The 23,240-nt window shown below is 42.2% G+C and overlaps 1 protein-coding gene across 5 annotated transcripts in view; it reads left to right on the plus strand.

The window, feature by feature from the left end:
• Positions 1 to 2,589: 2,589 nt before the first annotated feature.
• The window catches only part of LPCAT1 (lysophosphatidylcholine acyltransferase 1), a 64,887-nt gene continuing 44,236 nt past the window's right edge, over positions 2,590 to 23,240 (plus strand). For 3 of the 5 annotated variants that reach the window (XR_012672422.1, XM_075142317.1, XM_075142320.1), the window contains exons 1-4: positions 2,591 to 2,850; positions 10,422 to 10,564; positions 12,089 to 12,303; positions 21,990 to 22,102. Coding sequence is in view for 4 of the 5 variants with exons in the window: in XM_075142317.1 (XP_074998418.1) it covers positions 2,734 to 2,850; positions 10,422 to 10,564; positions 12,089 to 12,303; positions 21,990 to 22,102 (588 nt within the window). In the remaining variant the exon portion in view is untranslated. Of the gene's footprint in view, positions 2,851 to 3,313; positions 3,911 to 10,421; positions 10,565 to 12,088; positions 12,304 to 21,989; positions 22,103 to 23,240 lie in introns of those variants that run through there. The other 2 variants (XM_075142319.1, XM_075142318.1) reach the window with 2 other exon arrangements.

A 23,240-nucleotide genomic window follows, 5' to 3' on the forward strand; every position in this document is an offset into this window, starting at 1 on the left:
GGTGGTACAGATGTGGTAATTAGAAAATAATAGACTAAGCCCATGAAAGCAGTAATAAAAAGAATACTGCTTGTGCACTCAGTAATACAGAACAGGTGCTCTAATAGCAAAGGTGTAAGAGCTAAAGGAACAGGCTGGTGTCTAATACTCCACTAGATTTTACAATTGTGGAAGATATTACAAATACCAAAAACTCTGATGCGACTAATAATAATATTAGATCATTTTTGGAAGCTGGCTTTAGAAAGCTAATAGAACACAACTAGCAGAACTAAAGAAGCCTGCTTGCACTCACAACTGAACCTGTTCCAATACCCTCATCGCATCTTGTGACCTATGCCTACCGGTCGGGGAACGAGTGCATGCGCTGGAGCCCTCCCATGGGCTGCGTCCTGGGTAGCCAGTGGCCACCAGCTCCTGCCTGCTGACCTGACAGGACAGCTTCTACCGGCTGGCAAACCGGGCAGATCCCTGTAGGGAGGGGAGCTGCAACGAAGCCCTCCCCGGCCACGCGGTGTGCCGGCCCTGTTAGAGGGAGTCTCTGCTTCATTCTTCAAGAAATCTGTCATTTATTATCGAAATCAGCCCCGTATGTCTGAACTAATCACGGGCTTGAAGTCACTGGAGAGGGGGCAAAGGAGAGGGCAGCCAAATCGTTTGGAATGCAGCTAAAATACTTTAGAGAGTTTAAGGTTAAAAGAGATCATTGGATCACATACTCTGACTGTGGGCCAGTAAGTCTTATCACTAGTCCCAAACTGAACCAAGGAGTTTACAATCAAAACAGTTATATTTGCGTTAGGTTACCTCAGCTCCTGACCACTGATTCTTCTTCTACATTTTTTCTACCATTTTGAAAAGCTCTAGCATGCGGTACTTTTCCCTTGTAAATGTATTTGAACACTGCAGTAAAGCCAACTCTTGCAGATCTTTTTGACAAACTAAATTGACGTAGCTTTTTAAATGTATTGTTGTAAGAGATTTCCTCCAGTCCTGTAATATTTTGGCAGGTGTTTTCTGCACCACCTGATCTTTAATGTCAGAGGTACACCCCTTGTTCTAGTATCAGTCTCATTAATAGACACAGAAATTGATTTCCTGTACACTAATCCTGGTAGTACATCCAACAGTCATACCGGACACATTGCACCTTATCTGTAATAGTTTGCTTGAAATTGTTTTTAGACAAGCTTTTCCAAGACACAAGCTCTCGTTTCAGAGGCATGGCTTGTATTCTTGGAAAATACATGCACATTTGGCTGTAAAAGCCTGTTTGAAAGCGTTAATTTTACTAAGCAGTCCAGATGACATTGCAGTTGCTCTCACAGTAGTTTACCAAGTTACCATTTAGCACATCCATGGATTTTATTAACAGTGAGTTTATTTTGGATCTTTGGTAAAAATCTTGAAAGCCGCTGAGCCTGCAGAACCTTGCAAACCCCAATATCAGAAAACTAACCCCTGAACACATTAACCGTTTAATTGCACTAGCTATTAGAAGTGTATATGGTATTAACCATAGGACTCAAGAGACCATTTTGCAGTTCTAAGCCTAATGATTAGGAACTGTAGAGTCATGATGGTTTTGCAGTTACTTTTATCAATTTACCTTTAAATCTCATTGAATAAGGCTATCAGAATCGTTTTAGACCTGTGAGATGATTAAGGATATCTTACGTATTTATCAAATGGTTTACGTATCTTTTCTACTGCTTTGCCAGTGGTTGATGTTAAACAGTCAAGCATTGTACAGGTCATTCTCCTTGATCTTTTGAAAACAGGCAGAACACGAATGCTTTTTTATTTCTCAGGAACTTCTTTCATATTTAAAGATTTATTAAACCCCACACTTAGATACTTCCTTAGCCAACTCTGTCGAGATCCCAGGGTGCAAATTAGCTAGACTCTTCATTAAAAACAGTCTAGGGTTGCTCGGAATAGAAGATTCCCCACAGACTTGACAAACACCTCGCCACGTGATGCGAGTACAACATCTTGCTTCTCCCAGGTACGGCAGAGATGTTCACTCGATATTATCGATCGCCCGCGTCGTTACTCCTATAGCATCTAAGAACCATCTCCACCTCAGAGAAACTCCCCTTACCCCTTCTGTTTTTCAGTTTTTTTAAAAATTCCCCTCAGCTGCCCCACGCCCAGCAGCACCCCGCTCTGGGGCCCCCGCGAGGTGCCAGCCCCGGCGCGCACCTGAGCAGCGGCAGGTCCCCGCCGCCGCCCCGGCCGCTGGTGCCCCCTCGGCCGCCGCTCGAGACACCCTCCCTGCCCCTATTCGCGACGCGGCGCTGGCGCGACCGCGGAGCCCCTCGACCCCCGCCCCCGGGAGCGGCCGGGCGGGGCCCCGACCGCCGGCGGGCGGGGGACGCCTCAGGGGGCGGCGGGCGGGGCCGCTCTCCCAGCATGCCCCGAGGGGAACGGTCGGAGGGTCGGTGGGTGGAGGCGCGAGTGCGCGCGCGGCAGCGGCACGCGGCGGAGGGAGGGAGGGTGCGCGCGCGCCGGCCCCCCCCCCCCCCCCGACGCGGAAACCGGCGCCCAGCCGAGCCGCTGTAGCCGGCGCGCAGGGCGCATGCGCGGGCCCCCAGGAGGGCGGGGGCCGGCGTCTAGTGGCGAGCGAGCTGGCCGCCGGTGCCCGCCCGTCGCCGCTACTCGGGGACTAGCGGTCGCTGCGCAGCGTCCGCGCCCCCTCCCGTGCTGGGCCGCGCGTAGTCCTGCCCCGCCATGAAGTTGAGCGGCCGCGGCCGGGGATGCTGCGTGGCCGGCAGCCGGGAGCGCGGGCCGCCGCCGCGGAGCCCCTTCGTGCACCAGCTGCGCTTCAGCCCCCTGGAAAAAGCCAAGGTAGGGGCGTGCAGGGCCCGGCCCCCCCCCCCTCCAGCCGCTGCCGCCTCCTTCCGCGCGTCTCCCGCGGCGCACCGGCTGGCGGGCCGCGTCCTGCGGCGGGCGGAGGCACCCTGCCGCCGGCGCTTTGTGAGGCGCCGGGGGCGGCGGGACCGGGGAAAACCGGAGTGTGTGTGTGGGGTGTGTGTGTGCGCCCGGAAAACCGGGCTGCGGCGGGTGGATGGGCGGGCGGGCTGGCGGGGGCGGCGCGGTGCCCGGGGCGGGCGGGGGGCTGGCGGCGGCCGTGAGGCGGGGGGTCGGTAGCGGCGCGGGGGCTCGCGAGGCCAACGGCCGTTGTAGCGCCCGCCGCTCGGAGGGCGTGTTCCTTAACTTCTCCACCGTTGCTTTCTTAAAAAAAAATACTGTTTTTTTAAAAAAAAAAAGGTTTCATGTTGTGTTTTTTTTTTTAAATGGGGGGCAGGGGCACAGTCCTGTGGAGGCACTCTTTTCCAGCGGCAAGTTAAGGTGTCCTGGGCATCCCATGCATCTGAAGTTTGGCCCCTGGCTAAATAATCCCTGTGGCATAATTTATACATTGTATAGGTAGCGCGAGATGACAAGAATTGGTATGAAAATGTAAATTTGCAGTTGCATGGCTTTTTTTTTTCCCCCCCTCCCCTCCATGCCACTGCCTCACGCACCTCACACGGTGAGCAGTAGGTGGTTGGATATGCAGAGTGCATGGCCCTCGTCTTAGGCTTTCGGTAAGATCTGGGTCACTTGCTGGATGAAGAAACACCGTCAAAGGCTCACCTAATAAGGGGCTGGCCATTTCTATTACTTTCATCATGGTAATACTTCACTTCCTTAAAGCTGTTTTGGGGGCCTAACAGCTTACAGTACCTATCAACATGGAAATTGAGATCCACTAATATTGAATCTCTCGGATCAAGGTGCCTTAGATCCAAATTTATTTTACATCCTGAGCAAAGTTCATTGTTGCGTTTGCCCTGTTGCTCTCCAGATACTTAACACAAGACATGTATGGCCTGATTTACAAAACATCAAAATGTGCCTCATGGTAAGTATCTGGCAGCCAAGGAATTCGTAGTAGACTTCAGTGGAAAAGGTTTTTACTTTTTTTAATCAAGTTTCCCAGAATGATACAGTTAAATGCTGAATTCAGTGGTTACTGATAAATTGTTGTTTGAATGGGAAAAGCTGTAGTTTATACCTAGAGCTTCCTCAATGAATCACATAGTTGTAATGATTTCTTTTCTATGTAACCCTCCGTTGTTCCTTAAGTCATGTTTTCTATGTAATTAATGCAGTAGAAGTCTTTCAGGGAGCAGAGAGAAACAAAGACAGCATGTGTTCGCATGGACTAAGATTGTATCTGATTGTAACAATAACAATTTAATTTCGCAGTGTTAATGTATCTTTTTAATGTTTCTTCCTACTTGGTTATTTATAAGAAATTTAAAAAATACTGTTGGGAGGGCAGAGTACCAGTTTCACAGGTTTTGCAGTACGGAGTTTCATGAGCTACTGGTGTTGCTGATCTGTTGTTAGTCCTAACAGACCTTTAGCCACTTCACCAGCGAAGTGACTGGTCACAGAACATACCTGACTTCTGTGTGGGCTGGCCTGTATGAGACATGAGCTTTGCCATTGGATTTCAAGGATTTGTTATTTTCAGTGAAAACTGCAAGATGTGTTTAAAGCTCTGTAGTTTTTTACAGTGTGCAGACCAAAGGAATAGCCTCACCAAAGAGCACGGCTCGGTCTTGCTTTTAAAGTGAGCGATCTTTTATTCATGTACAGTGGCACAGAGTTCTTTAACCCAGCCTTTCTCGCCATCTTTTTTCTGCAGTTTTATGTGAGGAAAAAGCACACAAGCTGACATAGAGAACTGTTACAGATTTTCTTCTTTGCCTTAATCATGTTCTCCTAACCTCTTTGCTGATCAAAAGAAAAGTTGTGCTTGAGATAGAGGCTGTTAAAGAGCAGCTGTGGAACTGTTCCACTTAAGAGAAATGCTGCTCTCCCAGAAAGGGAGAATTCTTGAATGGGGAGGCTGCTTTACAGTCCATTACAGCAGTGTGTGTTCTCTTCCATACAGTCCTGGCCTGTTACTGAGGGTTCGGTATGAAGTATTACAGCTGAACTCGCTTCCTGTAGGCACATATTGTGTCACAGGTTTTTCTGTCTGCCCTGTGAATCTAAGAGGGGTGAGTTCTGGGCTTGCAAAGCCTATTGAGGAAGGTTAGGAATGTGTGGGGACTGGAGGTACGTGAAGAAGTTGGTGGCACAGGGTACTGGGAGACAAGACTGCTTGGTCTGACAGTCTGTTGCTGATGGTCTGTGGGATAGCCCCATTATCTTCACTACCACCTCACCCCTCCCTCATCCTGCACTCTGCAAGAGGTTAGATTAGCTTTTTTGCTCATTAATACAACTCAAAGTAAATGCATTTTAGAACATTTCAGCCTGAGACTGTGGGAGTGAAAAAAAAGTAGAAGGTAAGAGGACAAAACAACTGCAAAGAGGAACAACAACAGCAAAAAAGAAATCCATTTGAGTGTCAAGGAATTGTTCACATCATCTTTTATTGGCTTTATAAAAACTGGGAGATAACAGGAGTGTTAAAGCAGTAAGGCTATTTGAGAACTGAGTCTCATGCTTCCTGTAGAAATGATGGTTATTTCACTCTGATCTGGGTGACAGTGGGGGTCATTCTTGAAGCTAACTGTTTTATTTCAGTACTATAATAAAAAGATCCTTTCTGGAAGAAGGATAGACATAATTTCATTAACCATGAATTTTGTTCATCCTAACATCCTCTGGGCACCTATCACATAAGTCAAAGCTCTTGATTCTAGTTACCTCTGCAGAACAGGCAGAAGCATTACTGGAGCGGTCACAAAGTGTTCATAGCTTTGTTTCCCTGCTGCTTAAAAACACAATAGGATGCCATTTTCCTTGCTTCCAGTGTTTTTGGCCCTTTTATTGCACCAATTGTGGTGTTCCTTTGGTGCCTTGGTGAGCTGATTTGGCTCATTAAACCAGCAGATTATTGTGTTTTTCTCTATTCTGATTTTTTTCTTTTGCTGGGATTGCTTTTCTTCAGTCTAATGAGCTGTATTGGCTCTTTTTAAGCTCAGATAAGTGCTAGAGCTGCCTCAAGGGGACGGTTGAGGGGAGAGTGAACAGGACCACCCTCTTCAGCAGCAATGATCTGTTAGATTGGCTTAGTTGCACATGAAAATTTCTCCTGTATTTATCACCATGATTGTGTCAATCAGGGAACTTGCAGAGTGGGAAGGTGGGTAGTAAGAGGATTGTTGGGGGATGAATTCTTAGCTCTTTCAGTGCCATCTTTGGTGAATTGAGGCTATAGGGATGATAATAGTGAGGAAGTGAAAGTGTGGGGCAAGATGTAGTCTCTATCTGATATGTTTAAAAGAAAAAATCCAAACCTCTACCATGTTAAATGTACAGTTCATTATTCTGTTTTCTTTGTTCAATATGTGACTGTTACTTTGTAATACGCCATGGAAATTTTGTTGTGCATAAACTGTTTTTTAATGATGTTTCTCACTGTATTGCTAATTTCAAAGATGCACTTTTTCAGCTTCTCTGTGCGTGAGAGGTAAGATACTGGCTTTCAAGATAGGAAACTGAGACATACAGAAGGAGGAACAAGGGTACTCTGTGATTCTCTTGCTCAGTGCTTAGATATGTAGGGTAGGACCTGATGTTTTGGAGAACTTAAAAAGCACTTAAGTTCATATTTTTTATCTCCATTGTAAGTTCATACTCAAATCTGAATGCAGAGTCTTTAAATGAGGAGAACATGTGATACCTATTTAGTTTAAGTGACTTGCCTTTCATCAGATTGAAGCCCTTCTGACAGAAGAGTAGAGTACAGTTTCCCAGGGCAGCCTTCTGTTACAAGCTGTAAGACCATCCTCTCCCTTTCTGCTGTCCATGGGTTTTTCACAGCATACACTTCAACTTCTGAAAAACTAAGTAGGATCCCGTAGACCAGCAAGTGTTAAATGAGCTGTAGTCAAACCCTTCTTGAGAAAATCGGTCATGAGCTGAACCTCCTGAGGTACAGCTCCAGATGGACCTTTAGATTTTTTTAAATGTATCTTAAAACACAGGTGTTTACATATGACTTATCACCAGATAGAATTTGTAATTTTACTAGCAAATACATCTGGGTGAATGTCCTAAATATGTAGAAATACGCTCACCGAAATAAGATGTCTGTACAAGGTCAGACCAGGAGTGTATGTCTCCTGCATTCTGATCTCTGACAGCAGCCAGTGGGGACAGGATCTTCTCCCTTTTTCTGTCTGACGCTGACACTACTACTGTACGTAGGTTTTACGGGATAGAAGCTTTCTTACCCAGGGAGATGTCTGAATATAGATGTAGACTGAACTACTTTTCAAATGTTAGTGTCTTTGTTGATTCCTGACCTTCTTCAGGGACAAACATACTTCTTCACTCTCCTACCAAATTTCTTGTGCGGACAGGTACTGCACTACCACCTGCTAAAAAAGAGGCTGGTGTCACAGCCAGACCCCATACACCTGTGTACTTGGAACTGCTTCTTGCTGGTCATTTCCACCATTGCTGTCCCTGGACACAGAAGACCAAGAGGCCTTTTCTACGCACTTATGCCATCTTTCACAACCTTATGGATGCAACTACTGCTTCCATTTTGTGATGTGGCTCTAAAGGAGATGCAGAGGACTGAATAGCTCACCACCAGTCACCTGCCATTCAACTTTGCCCTGGTATAGGAGGAGATTTTGAGGAGTGGGAGGGAGAGGGTGTGAATCCCAGAGGACTGTGTCCTCACCTGCATTTTGTTTCCCTTTTTTCTTGACAGCTGGTCCTTCTCATCTTACGAGCTCCTTTGGCTGGGATAGAGTTAATTTTCTTCATAGTAGCTAGTATGGGGCAACAGGACAAGGGGGAATGGTTTTAAACTAAAAGAGGGTAGATTTAGACTAGCTATAAGGAAGAAATTTTTTACAATGAGGGTGGTGAAACACTGGAACAGCTTGCCCAGCGAGGTAGTAGATGCTCCATCCCTGGGACCATTCAAGGTCAGGTGGGACAGGGCTCTGAGCAACCTGATCTAGTTGAAGACGTCCCTGCCTATGGCAGGGGGGTTGGACTAGATGACCTTTAAAGGTTCCTTCCAACCCAAACTATTCTATGATTCTCTGTTTTGGATTTCTGCTGGAAACAGTGTTGATAACACAGGGATGTTTTCGTTACTGCTGAGCAGTGCTTACACAGAGTCAAGGCCTTTTCTGCTTCTCAGCCCACCCCACCAGCGAGGAGGCTGGGGGTGCACAAGAAGCTGGGAGGGGACACAGCTGGGACAGCTGACCCCAACTGACCAAAGGGATATTCCATACCATATGACGTCATGTTCACCATATAAAGCTGGGGGAAGAAGAAGGAAGGGGGGACATTCAGAGTGATGGCGTTTGTCTTCCCAAGTAACTGTTACGTGTGATGGAGCCCTGCTTTCCTGGAGATGGCTGAACACCTGCCTGCCGATGGGAAGTAGGGAATGAATTCCTTGTTTTGCTTTGCTTGCGTGCGCAGCTTTTGCTTTCCCTATTGAACTGTCTTTATCTCAACCCACGAGTTTTCTCACTTTTACCCTTCCGATTCTCTCCCCCATCCCACTTGGGGGGAATGAGTGAGTGGTTGTGTGGTGCTTAGTTGCCAGCTGGGGTTTAAACCACGACATGAGCCTATAAGGCAGCTGCTCTCTTTTCTCCAGTTTGCAGGTGAATGCTCCCCCATTTGCTGCCAGGCATGGTGGTCTTGTCTATGGATGCAGAGTTGTGTGATTTGGTATGACTTCAGTGCTCATCTGACCATTGCCGTTTAGGAAGTTGAATGGTTCATCTGGGAACCTAGCCTGTCTAAGAAAAAAATCCCTTTTTCTTCTGATTCTGCAAACTGAAGCAGTCTACCCAGGGACTGGAATCTGGTTTTGGGGAGCGAGACCATGTTTGTTATGAGATCATGGTGCCAGTCTGAACCATCACTATAAAATCTGGCATTGCAGAGGGCTGGTAGCTTAGGGTTTTCTCCTGCTGTGTGTTCCCTGCCTCTACCCTAGATCTACAGGTTTGTGCAGCTACAGGATGAGTTGGTTATTGAGCTGTTTTGGGAGGTGAGAGGAAGCGGGAACTGATCAATGGAAAACTGAGCTGCATGATGACTAGATCTGCATCAGGGAAGAGGAGAAGAATATGAGTAATGCTTTCCACGGCAGCCCGGAGATGCATCAGATTAAGCACAACATGAGGCAGCACCTTATGCCTCATTACTTATCCTTGCCCAGCCATTGTGATGCTGAAAAGTACTCTTCTATCTCATCTGGTGCACCTGTGAATATGTAGCATATTTCCTTTTGAATTCTTTTTCTTTACATGGCTGTTCTATTTCATAGTGTCTTCTTCATCTTCTGCTAGCCTCCATTGTACAGCTTGAGGAGCATTGGTATTACCCTCAGTAGTAGGGTCAGCTTCAAAGTTTTCAGTTCCCTCTCTCTCCCTTAGCCAGTCATCTGAAGCTGTACCCTCCTCCACTGTAAGAGCTTTTTTTCCTTTCTTCCTGTCCTTTGAATGAGAAAGATGGGACTCTTGGCTCCTGGAACTGTTTCCTGGAGCAAGTGGATCATTGCACTGATAGTTGCTAAGTTGTGTTTTCTGGAGGACAGTTGGGAACAACTCCGAACAGCTCAAAAAAGGCACTACTTTTGGGAGAACTCTTCAAAAGACTGTGGGAGAAGTCCCAACATGATGTGTTTTTCACCAAAGTTGAAGGCAGAGGGCTGACTGGCTGGGAATGGGCTCTCCAAGAACTAGAATGCTGGGAGGAGGTGCAGAAGCAGCTGGGTTCACCGTGGCTTCCCAGGGGAGGATAATTTCTTGAAAACCTCTGCTTTCAGGGGGTTGTGCTTGTTATCACAGGCCTGGAACATTAACTCGTGTGTGTCTGGATGTTCGTCCAGAGGTGTGTCTGCACAGTGTTCCCCACTGTGGTTCCCCACAGCTTCTGGTTGAACATACAACAGAGGAACTGGTGCCTGCCCAGTCCTGGAGGAGTTTCCAGGTTGGCCCTGTATTGTGATGTGAATGCACCCTGCTGAAGAAGTGCATATCACTGGCTGGGAGCTGCTGTCATGGACTGACTTCTCTGTAGTGCAGTGAGATTTACAACACACCCATGCTAAATATTTACTTAATGTGAGACTGCAGAAAGGGAAGAGAGCATGCGGATGTATTCACTGACAAACATAGGGTCTGAAGAAGTGTGGAAAGCTAAGACTGCATTAGCTTTAAAGAGTGTGCTGTGTTTCAGCTATAATTAAGATTGGTGAATACAAAACATACGCTACAATTATTTGTTTGGAATTGAAGTGTATTCTGCTGTTTTTAACATTAGATATTTTTAAGTTAAAACTTCAGATCAGTTTCTAGGAATCACTGACTTTTTCAGTCTGAGATTGTGTTAGAATAACGCATTTGTTTTGGATTTTGCAGATTGCCTTCATGACCTTGACTCTGTTTCCTATCCGACTTTTTTTTGCTGCTTTTATGATGTTGCTGGCCTGGCCTTTTGCATTCATTGCTTCAATGGGATCTGACGAGCAAGAACTTGAAAAGCCCCTCTCCTGGTGGCGAAAGTGAGTCACTGATGTGGTGAAATACTGAGAGAATCATTATTTAGCTCAGCAGTTTGAAATATAGAAGATTGGAAATACCTGATATCTGTCCCATAGACCTGCTTTACTCTTCAAAAGAAAAATATAAAAATTATTATTTAAACACTTTCCTCAGATGGGAAACTTAAAAATACCTCAACTGTTTGATTTATCAGGTGACCCAAGAATTACAGGGAGAAAAAATAATCATCTCTGGCTTCTTATTTTCATTGAGGATGTAGTGTGAAGCTTCATTGTGACATCCTTCAATTTCAATTATTTCTGTAATGTCAACTTCTTGTTATGAAGATTGACACTATGGAATGTGCCCAGATTTCATATTCTAGATTGTTGTTTTAATTTGCTTCACCCCATTGTTTGCTACCATGTGATGAATTGACAAAACTTCTGTTGATTCTCTGAGGGCTTGCCCCATGCTTTGGTGCTTATTAATAAGTCTGTTCTTGCTTTGATATTGGAATGCTAATTAAGGTAGAATGTAAGATAGTGTTCACTCATCCATGAAAACTGCCGTTTGAGGAGCAAGGAAGGAGGAGCGTATCGCCTCTTCTGTAGAGAACTTCAAAATTAGGAGCTGGCACTAGCTTAAGGGAAGCTGATTGTATTTTGCATGACAGGAGGGAAGGAGGTTGAGAACCACAGGGGCATGCCACTTTACATTTCATTTGGAATGATACCAGTATAGTGACTAAAGGAATAATGGACTGCCTTCAATCTTGCATACAGTTATTTTGAAGCTTTTTAGATTGTCCCTCCTTCGTTTCATCCACTTGTCAGTGTCACCCTGCTCTCCAGCCTCCAGTCCCTGTGGGTGTAGCAATTTGTGGTGTTTGGTTTTTGTACTTTATTGGTTCAAAGTAAATGCTTCTCTTTCCATGACTGTCAGACAGTTTAAAAAACAAGCAAACAAAACCCCACAAAAAAAAAAACCCAAAACACTTTAGGAGGAGATGGGGAAAAGGGAGGGAAGTAAAATGTTTCCAAAGCTCCCAGATGTGTTCTGTAGGCATCGCCGTGTTTGAGAATCTCTGCCCTATGTTTCTCCACTGTTTTGTGTGGGTAAACTTGAACACATATGGGGTTCTTGCATTCTAGCAATATCCTAATAGCATTTTTCAGGACTCTCTTTACTAGAGCTTTTTTGGTGTTACTATAAAGCGTTATTAGACTTTGTGTAGAAGAAACTCAACAGTCATAGTCTGAATCAAAATTAATTTATTGATAAAATAAATGCCAATTTTATAGTGATTAAAAAGCATTAATATTCAGGCATAAAATGAAATTGAATGGCATCTTACCTTGAAAATGGTCTTAAATCTGCTGAGAAAGAGAAAACAAAAGTTCTATGCAGTGTTCCTGCTCTATTTAAGCAGCATATCCTATCTGTGCTTTTGTTGTGCTTATAAAGTTTTTATGTAATGTTTTTCTTTTCATTATTTTAAGGTATTCCTGTGGCAGCATAACTGTTTTCTTACCTCTTTACAGGATAGTGGATATTTTGCTGAAAGCAATCATGAGAATGATGTGGCTGGCTGGTGGATTCCACTGGATAAATGTAAAAGGCAGACGGGCGTTGCCAGCAGAAGCAGCAATATTAACTGTGGCTCCCCATTCTTCCTACTTTGATGCCATTCCAGTAACTATGACCTTCGCCTCCATTGTGATGAAAGCAGAAAGCAAAGATATTCCTGTTTGGGGAAGTAAGTTGGTAAATACTTAGTTTTTCAAGAACAATTAAAAATGATTACTTAGGAAGTTCGCTGGTTGTGTATGAGAAGGCCTGAAACACAAAGAAAATTTTGCTATAATACATGGTGAGATTTTTTTTTTTACTGGTCTACTTTGAATGTCAATAGAAAAAATTGGGGGGGGATGTGGGTTCTTTTTTTACTCTTTCTCCAAAGTTGAATCATTGTACAAAGTCAAAACAATCCTACAGAACTCATGGTTAAATTTGCAGTGAAATTGCAACATTTTAAGACTCGACAAATAGGAAAGCAAGTTAGAACGGGGCTATAGAGAAAGTCAACCAAAACTTCTTGGTGTGAGTTGGGGTGCCATCCCAGAAATGTGTTTTAGGAATGTGGTCTGCTATGGACGGTACCCTGCCTTGAGGGAGTGCTGCTAATCCTTCATGCATCAGTAAGTTTGTTTCAGGCAGGGTGTGAGATGAGCAAGAGCAGATTGCTGTGCACTCAGATTTAGTCATAAGAAATGCAGACGCCCAAGTCAGTGTGTTTGAATACTGTCTTTGGAATTTTCAACATAGATTCTCACAAAGGCTTGAGAGAGACCTGTGATTTTTGGTGTGGTTGTGCCAAAAAATTGTGTAAGCTTTTAGGCTTGTAGACTTCTAACCAAATTCTGTGTGGAAGCATTTTGGAGAGACCCATCATGTTGTGTCTAGGAACCAGCAAAGTTCAAAGAATCTTCCTGTGTCTCATTGCATAGATTTTAAGGGTAGTATAAAAAGGACAAAAGACTTTATTTTCACCTTGGGTAGGGACTCTTTAATTTAAAAGTCTAAACAAAAGCTTTGAATTCCTTCACAATTAAGTGGAATCAGGCTGTTGGTGTTGACATCCTTCTAAAATTTCATTAGACAACGTGGTTTTAAGGACATGTTCAAAACCAGAAGCTGAGACATGGCTGCAAATGGTGAGTGGTTACATCTGGAAGCTTCACGTAGGGAATCTCTTGGTATAAAGGTCTCTGTATCAGGTAAAACTCAGGCCAGAACTGTATCTGTATCTCGATTTCACTGAATATCTGACTAATAGAGTTTAGTAAACGTTTGTGGCAGTGTAAAAAATCAGTGTAAAAATGAATAGATGCTTTGAACAAAAAGGATGTAGGCATGTGTTTTTAAAAACAAATGTATACAGACGAGCATAGTGTGAAAACAAGAAGAAATTGAACTCCCTTGTCCAATGGAAGATTGTCCAAAAGAAGATGGCGTTGTGAGACGGTATGTTTACACTCCTGTACAGTATAGGTGTATCCAGGCCATCTTGGGCTTTAGGAGCAGTCCAGCCATAGAAGCAGGGGCAGATTTATCTTCTTTCTCAGCTGACTCAATTGGCTGTTTAATAATTGCTAGCTCAGCAAAATAAAGTAGTCCATGTGGAGCTCTCCTTTACTTGCAGCTGGACTGTTTGGAAGACCCAAACTGGATGAGGTAACTCCAGGCCATGTTGTGTTACTGAAATGTGATGAAATGGCAAAATGGCATTTGACAGAATGCTATAATTGCTGCTTAACTATCCCACATAATAGATTCAGTGGGAACTAGTGGGAAAGCCTGAGGAGAATCTGTAGGGATATGGAGGTTATAGTTACACTGAATGTAGCATATAGAGTAGTTCAAACGACTTCCTATATATCTAATTTAATTTTAAGATAACTTTTACAGGATTCAGTTGAAAGTCTAGACTTACTGCAATAAATTTTTAAAATTATTCACTTGATTTTTTGTGAGCAAAAACAGTTACTGAAAAACAGAAAACCCAGAAAACTACATAGAGTAATTTAATGGAATATTACTGGAATGTGCAGTCAAGTAAATGAGTATTTTGTCCTGTATAGCTGCATTTGCTTTATGTCATGCAGCCACAAAAATTATGTAGTCTACTATGAAGCGTTCAGAAAAATGCCATGGAAATGATGCATGGCAAAGGTCATAACTGGGATTCAGAGTTCAACCCCCTTTTTTTTTTTTTGAGAGGAATACTTTTATATGAGCAACAATAACTACTGCAGTTTGTGTTATTAAAGTAAATGGACCTTAACAGAGAGGTAAGTAATCACTGTAATGATTAGTTTGGCTTAAAATTCAGTGAAAACTTTCCAGTGGAGAGAAGTTGTGATTTTTTTTTTTTTTTCTTTTGCTGCTTGAAAGAGGTTTTCTGTGAAGCAGATGCTACTGACTATCCTCTCCTTCTTTGATCTAGTATTTTAATTCCGATGTTATTTACACTTCTCTACATACACACACAAAAAAATGTATTTCATATTATTGGACAACTGGTATTTCTCTTATGCTATCTGTGAAAAGGTGGTCATGTTTTTCTTGGATTGTGTGGTGAATCGTCAACACTCTAGACATTCATCTAGAATTTATCCCAGAGAGGTCAGAATTGTTTTTTATGTTCTTCAGTTTTGTAAATGTTGGAAACTTGTTGTACCATCTCCAGTGAAGTTTTGGAGCCAGCCATTGATAATCCTAACCTTGCTGTCTCTTAATTGAGTCTTGTTTAATGGTCATTCAGAATCTTCTGGGAAATTTTGAATAAAGTACCTTCATTTAACTCTTTAAGCAGACTTTTCAGCATCTAAAAAATGAAGCGGCAGAGGAAATTTGGAGATAATTTCCAAGGATGAGGACTTTGAGTGAAGAATAGATCCTCATCTACTTCATCTTCATGGGGGTTGGACTAGATGACCTTTAAAAGTCTCTTCCAACCCAAACTATATCCAAGAATATCCGAATATGACATAAATAAGTTGGCTTTTTGATGTAGTGACAGTGTTTATCAGGACATAGTATGTTGTGTACTAAAGGGATCAGGTGCTTTAGCAGGCACAAAAAGATCTGATTGCTAACTGGTTCCAAGATTGGTTCTGAAAGTATTTTAATAGCTTTCTGGAGCAGCTGCCTGTATTACTGTACCCTTAGTTTCCCAGTCATGGAATATTAAGCTTTTGATGGACTTTTAAGTCCAGAGCATTAAAAGCCTGTTCTTTATGGGATTGGAAGTATTCCACAAGTGTTTGTTGTGTATGAGTGTTTTATTGCTTTCTAACTTGAAGGCAGCTCTCCTGGACCACAAAGTCCGATTTCAGAAGCAGACTTGTGACTCCTTCAGACAACTTCCTTCTTTGTAGGAAAACAAAGAAAAGAAAAAACAAATAGAAAAATGCTCTTTTGCTCTGACAGAAGAGTTATGACCTCATCAGTTAGTGGTCAGTAGTGAAGAAAATTACCCACTTGGCACACACACTAGTTTAACAAACTCTGGGGAGGAACTGCTTGCCCAAATATAAATGAGATTTCAACGATCATCAAAAAAATCAGTATCTGGTATAAGTAGAGAATGCCAGAACAGATGGAGCATATCACCACGATGCTGAAGAAGGACATGTCTTTCTGCGCAATGGCTTTCCAGAGTTTTGGTAGGTTGGAGATGTGAAGTTCTCTGGACCACTTCAGTGTAAAGTGTGCAGCCAAGGGAAGATGACATCTATGAATCTGTTGCACCTTATGTTGGCTGAGGAAGTTAGATCAATTCATTCATTGGCACAGGTACTTAAACTTTCTTGTTTTGTCTACTGGACCCCACTTGAAGTCAGAACAAGCTCTTTGCATAAATTCTGGATAGTTACACCTCACTGGCTTATTTTTGGCTGCTAAAGCAACCTGGATAAAAGTTATTTTTCATTGCTGAAGTGGTCAGTGCTACTGCAGAAATACTTCAATAAGGAGGAAAAGGGATTTGTCAGTAAATATGTTTTGGTGGGGATTTTGTTGGACAACTTCTGTGATTCAGAAATCTTCTGTGGTCTGAACTTTTAAAAACTAAATTTAAGGTTATAAGCTAATTTAAACTTTAAGCAACTTCTCAACACCTGTAACATCACCCTCTGAAAAAGAGAGGAAGTTAGTACCTATGAAATGAATGGGGGGATATGTTAGCTTGAGTTGATAAAGGGGAAGGAGGTAATATGTATTTGGCAGAATACAGAAGAACTGTAGAGGAAGGGAGAATCATACTGTGCTGTAAAAGCTATCAATTCTATTGGGGGGGGGTTTCACATCTAGTAAACTTAGGAGCTTTTGTTCGAGCTTATCTTTTGAAAGTGCTTTATAGGCCTTTCTTGAGCATCATGGCTAAAAGACCAAGAAATAAGTAATTCAGTGGGAAATATTTATGCTGTGGTAGCTGGATATGTTCTCATCTTGGAACTTAAAAGATGCCAAATTACTTACTCATCAGCTCTGTGAAAAGTTACGCAACCTAATCCTCCAGTCCTCCACCCCATACCTTCCAAAGCACACGAGGAAGAGAACCGTGGTGGACCCATAGTTCTTCAGTGAGGATCTCACATTTAAATACTTCTGAGATTCATCAAAACCATCCTTAAAGCCCTTTATGGAAAAACCTGCTATAAGGTGAAGGCATCATAGATTTCTTCTCTTTATACGCTGTAAATCAGCAGCTTACAATACTATTAAAGTCACCAGCTTGAATGCCAACATAGCATAGGATGTTGGTGTTGTAGCCTGCCTTGAGTACACAAATGAGCTCCCCAGTTCTGAGGAGCATCTTGAAGTTATTGCCAAACTTAACCATTTCATCCTCCGCTTTTAAAACTTCCATTTCAAAATTCAATGTTTCCTTCTGGCTGTGGGCACCCAGATGGTCCTGCCGTATTTCAGTCCTCGCAGGAGCTCTCTTGGAGAGACTTAAAATAGTTGCACTGTCACCTGTGTATTATAGGTATGCCTTTATTGTTTTGATTGGGATCGTGGACTTGTTGGATTATTTTTTTTCACCGTAAATTCAGTAACAATTACTTCTCATTTAAACTGCTGCTGGAATGCCTAAACCACCATTACTTTTTTAAAGCATCCTAGTTAATATCACTTATGGAAGGTACAAACTATGATATATAGGAAACCTGCAAACCAACACAACTGCCTTCATAAGATACCTTTTAGACTGGCAGCAGAAAGCTAAAACATACAGCCATGCCCTCATACAGGTGCTGCAGGTGTGACAGCAAACAGCAATCGTTGTGATATGAAAAGGGTCTTTGTCCCTCAAGAAGTCCTTAAAATAAATAGATCACATTTTGAAAGACCAACCCAACTACCATGGAATTTACTTCTGTTAAAGCTAAAGAGAACACTGATTATTTACTTCCCACTACTGACCTTTCCTTGTCCTACAGACTGCATGTTTCCTGCCTTTCTCTTTGGAAATAGGGAGAAGAGCTTGCCCATTAACACTGCCTCTATACCAGGAATACTTGGTATCTCTTCTGTCAGGTAGTCTGTCTGCTAAGCATTTAGTCAAACTCAGAGTTGTTGTTCTCGACACATATTTAGCTTTAGTGGTTGGTTCAGGCGTGGGTCAAAAAAGTATATATTTCTGTGTATGATTGTTGCTCTAACAAGATACTACCACTAACTTTACAAATCTCCTGTAAAGCACCATGACTGCAATAACGCTATCTCCGTAAGAACAATATAACTCCAAGTGGAAAAGATCCTAATTTTGGTTGACTTCAGTTTTGTGCATTGATACAACTTTGTGTATCTGTTGTGCGTGGGTTTGATTTCCACACACACCCCACACCCCCCCTCCATTTTAAGGTCTCTGTGTCCATATACACAGGAAGTAATTTTATTCTGGAACCTTGATGTTTTTTTCCGCATAACCTTCAGAAGACTTTAGTCCCTTGCAGATTTCTCTTCTTCTTTTCTCTCCAGAGAAGAGCAGTTTTCATATTAGATATTACTTTATTAGAAAAGGTGTGAGTTCAGAACTTTGTGAGCATGTTCATTTGAGTAAGTCAGCTCCTAAAAACTAAGCCCAAGATAGCGCTTTTCAACCTTTAACCTTCATGTCTTTGTAAGCCCTAAGTACAGAATGCACAAGAGGGCAACGGCTATTAGAAAAGTTGTCTGTATTTTTTCCCATAGTAGGAAAAATCAAGGAGTAAATACTGTAAATGGATATCCCAGCGCAAGTCTACCTGTATTACACAGCCTACCTCCATGTTAAATGCAAACAGAGACAGCTTGTTCTGGCTCTGTAGGCTGTCATCTTGGTGTATCAGAGGAACGTATGTGATGGGATTTTGTGGTGTTTGGGGGGGAGGCCAAGTGAAAGCCTCAGGTTCAGCATTCTCTACTCTTGCAGCAGATCTGTCACTCTGATGCTTTTTCTGCAGTGGTGGAAATGTAACTGCCTACTCAAAAGTGTGTGTATGGATACGTTTTAGAAGAACAATATTTAGTGCCACACTGCCATTCTGTTGCTTTTTGTGTTCTCTGATGCCTTGTAGGCCAGTCGTGATGCTGCCAGTATAGCTTTATCTACTAGATGGTTTTAAGTGTCAAGCATAATTTAAATTCTTTGTTACAATACTTTCTTCTAGTGTACGTTAAATAGCATTTTGTGTCTTGATTTGAAACAACGTTTCCTCACCCACATTTGCCTGGAAATAGAGAGATGAAATACCTTTTTTTTTTTTCCCTGTTGTCCTGAGAAGTTCATTGACACCAATTGTATGTGTTCAGCTCATCAGAGAGAAACTTTTTTTGCTTATGCATCAGCTGGTGCTTGAAATGATTGCATGGGGGTTATGGTTCTGAAATCAGTTGGAGCTGCCACCCTGCAATTAAGGCAATACTGAATTTTTGCAGGCTGTCTTAAAAAAGGCTGTTTCGTGCTAGAGCAACTTTCCATTGGTTAGCGTATCTGTGGTATTCTGGCTGCCCTGCAAGGCAGAGGTTTTGATGAATTACTGGCAGTACTGTTTAAACTGCAGGCACCTACCTAAGAAGGTGGAGTACAGCATATGTCACCTGTCTTCAGGACCACTTGTGATGAGCTGAAATTGGGGGTGAGAGTGACTACATCAAGTAGGACTGACACTGCTAGAGAAAAAGCTGGAGTAATGACACTGGCAAGGTCAATTTTGTGAATTGAGGGATTGTCTACCATCGCCCACTAGAATTTCTAATTTAAAGGTGGTTTTAATGGAGTGAGAGGGGATGGGCAAGCACCTCTTTCAGCATCTCTTGAATACTTGAGCTGTGGTTTTCACTACTTGGTTACAATCAGTCTTGGACAGTTAAACTGATGCGCAGAGAAGGTTAAGATTAAACAGAAGGTTCTGTTTATTAAGCGTATTGCACAGTTCTGCTTTTTCCTTTAGTTGCTCAGTATGCCAGCTGTCTGAAGCATTTGCATGCATGCTGTTTTTTGCTCCTGCCCTGACTTTGCCCTAGTTCTGCCTATTTCTTGCCTCATATATACTACCTTACAGTACTGTCTCAAGGCTTCCCTGTGTTTCGACTTGACTTCTGACTGCAGTCTCATCTTGTCCACCTATTTGGTATGTTTCTCAGCTTCTCTTCACAGACCTTTGGCCTTGCTCCTGACTATTTCTTGCACAGGTTGACTTGGTAGAGCCTTTGAATTTTCAGATTCCTGTCTATTTACCGAACACGAAAATATGTGATTAGAGTAAAGGTCTGTAGCCTTGTGCTCTGTTTTCAGAAGTGGTTATGAAAAGAGTATATGAGGAAAGGCAAGTACAGAACTAGTGTTCCCTTGGTATGTACTTTCAGCTTCTTACTGATGACTGAGGGTTTCAATTTCACTTAAATTGTTGAACTTACCCACTAAGGGCCTGGTAGTTGGTGTCTTACAGGATCTTAAGTTGCTGTTTAATGTTAAAACAAGAATTCTGGCAGCTTTTTAATCTGATCCCTAAGGAAGTAAAACTTAATATGATCACCCTGTCTCTCCATTAGGCTAAGATTTGATGTGATGGGTTGAAATAGTTGATGGCTCAGATAAGAGCCTCGGAGCTCTGGAATTATCTTGTTTTTGTTTCATTCCTTGGCCTGAAGTAACCTGAATTCCATCATTTGGGCCTAATGTAAAAGAAACTTCAGGGTGAAGGCTGAGGATGTTTGGGTCTTTTTTGCTTTCTTTTACTTGATAATGTTGGTTTTGCTACAGAATAGTAACTTGCAGCAGTAGGGGAAACTCGGGACTAGCATCACTAATAAACAAAACGAACAGAGTTATGAAACCAAGTATACTTTCCTTTGCATCTTTTATTGCTTGTTCTGTTTTGGTTTTTTTTCTATTTCTTGTGTGTGGTTGTTTTGTGATTTATTTGGGTGGGTTTTTTTTTTTTGGTTGGGTTTTTTTAACCTTCCCACAGCAGTAACTCCAGCTGGCACATGATGATCTTTGCTCCCCTAGCAAGCGTTGTTCTGTGGGTATTGTCTAAGAGCAGGCATGTAGGAAAAAGTGCAGGAGTATGGTAACTTTTCTCTGATACACTGTCTCCTAGGCTTCAGCAACTTGTGGGATAAAAGCAGTATTTCAGAGGCCGGCTGAATGTTTGGGAACTTGCTGTAAGGTGTGACGGATTAGTTTCACAGAACCATAGAAGGATTTTGATGAGAGCTGACTAAACTGCCAGTGGGGTAACATCAGAATCAGCAGCTTTTGCTGAGTTCAGGACTGTAATTCCTTATGCTGGTTTTTTCCTCACACTTTAAGCACTGGCTGATCCATTAATGCAGCAAGTCTGTCCTTGACAAAAGAAGATTATACAACTAGCGTCAGCGAACTCATCTCGCGGTAGTTGGAAATATGAAAACTGTATTTTATATTTGTATTTTAGGCAAATAGAGTAGCTAATGATTTAGTGACTTTTGAACCTTCAAATAAGATTACAAGATACAAAAATTATGAAAAGGTATTTGAAGACAACCTGCTTAAATAAAAGCATGAAATAGTATATTTGGAGATGCTTCTCTTGTACTGCTTTTTGACACTGCAAAAGAGTTGTATATCCTACTTATTATTTTGTAAGTAGGCCTCGGTGTCCTTGTGACAGACATGCATGGAGAGGATATTGTGGATTGATTTCTGATTCTTGCTCACACTCATTTTGTGTCTGGCCATGTATAAGAGGTTTCCCACTGCGCCAGGAAGAGGGTGCCTGAGATCTGATTCATCTGGTATGAGGAACGGGCAAACAGGTGACAGCTCAGAAAATAAGCATGCTTTTTCTTTTGATCATGCTGATTCCTCAGAAAAGATACCATAATCCGTGTATGGAATATCTTTGATGGAGTACCTTCAGTGAAGCTGAGCTGTCATAGGAGACAAAAGCTCTAAAGACAGTGGCAGTTTGACCTGCAGGATGTCTTTTGGAAGCACTTGGGAGGTTCCTGCTGGGCTGGGAGTGGCTATAGATTTTGTGATATTTGTGGTAGGAAGAAATAGCCTATAGTTATCCACAGCTGCCTTGTTGCAGAAAACTATGCATAATACATACAATCATGTTTTAAATTATGTGATGTACGTGTATTGGTCTATGAAAAATTGGTCTATTGAAAAAATACAAAGTGCCAAAATTGTGAAAACGGTTTTCCTTTCAGGAATTCATGAAAATACTTCAATAAAACTGCAATAATTCAGCTGAATGTTTAAGTTTGCAGTGTAATATAATAAAATAGCTATGTACTTGTACCAAAATTCTTGTCCAGAGGACTACTGGGGGGGGAATGTGTTTCAAAAAAGGGGAAATAAAGGCTGTTTTGCTTGTTTTTGTTTTCCCTCCTCTTCAGCTCTAATCAAATACATCCGACCGGTATTTGTATCTCGGTCAGACCAGGATTCTCGCAGGAAAACGGTTGAAGAGATAAGGAGACGTGCTCAGTCTGATGGTAAATGGCCACAGGTACTGTATGCTATTACTGTGTGACAGATGGTATTTGGCATTTCCAGGCTTTGGATCTGCAGTTTACTTTTTAACTTGTGGGATGCTTTAGGTGGTTTGTGGGGGGTGGAATTTCCCCCCCTCTTTCTAGAAGATATAATGTAAGATTCTTACCTGTACAGAACACTAGCTTTTCATTGCAGTGTGTTTCAAGGGGAGACTGGGTAAGTCCATGGGAATACACCTCTATTAAGTGATACTAAACAGACAGACCACAGCAGGTTTAGAAAGTCCTCTAAGAAGAAAATAATCAGGTGCTCAGTAGAATACTTGGGGGAGTATTGCGTGTTCTTGCCCTTCTCAAGATTTTGGCATACTGTCATTGTTGGAGATGCGATACTGGCCAAGACAGCTCAAGCAATTCGGATGTTCGAGTAACTGGAGTACACCTCTGTTGGACCACATGATGAAAACATTGCTAAAATAAGTGGCTTCGTTTTTTCTTCACCTGAAATATGACTATTTATAATGTGCCTTGGAAAAGAGTAATGGGAAGGAAGGGATGACTACCTAAGGTCTCAATTTTCTAGAAGCATGTGATTATTTTGAAAACTGGAAGCATTCTTCTTGTGAATTTTTGAGATTAAGATAAAGTATGTCTTTCATGGCAATGTTACTACTACAGTGGTTACGTCCACATACTGGACTACAGAAATATTATAAACAATGTGACAGAAAGGTGATATATAGATTTCACATTATGACTTTCATCAATAGATTTCAAAGCACTTTAAAAAGTAAATATTCTTACTTACAGATGAAGAAACTGAGTTGCAGAGCTGAAATGATTTCCAGAATATCTAGCAAGCTAGTACCAGAGTGGGCAATAAAACTAGAAATGTTAATTCTAGTCCATTGCTTTGTCCCTTTATGATATATATTTATTTCCTTTAAATGCCTTGTTCTGTAACTCAACAAAATTTCAGCAGTTCTTGGCTTTTTGCTGTCAGAAACTTTTTTTTTTTACAATCTAACATCTTCCTCTGAATTCAGTTCAACTTGAGCATTAGAATTCTGTTTAGATACTTTCCGCCTCTATCATTCTGCCATCTGTGCACATGCCAAGTAATAAGTGCAAAAAGAAAATAACAGTCATCCT

This window comes from Calonectris borealis, chromosome 2 (assembly GCF_964195595.1).
Source record: "Calonectris borealis chromosome 2, bCalBor7.hap1.2, whole genome shotgun sequence".
Taxonomy (NCBI): Eukaryota; Metazoa; Chordata; class Aves; order Procellariiformes; family Procellariidae; genus Calonectris; species Calonectris borealis.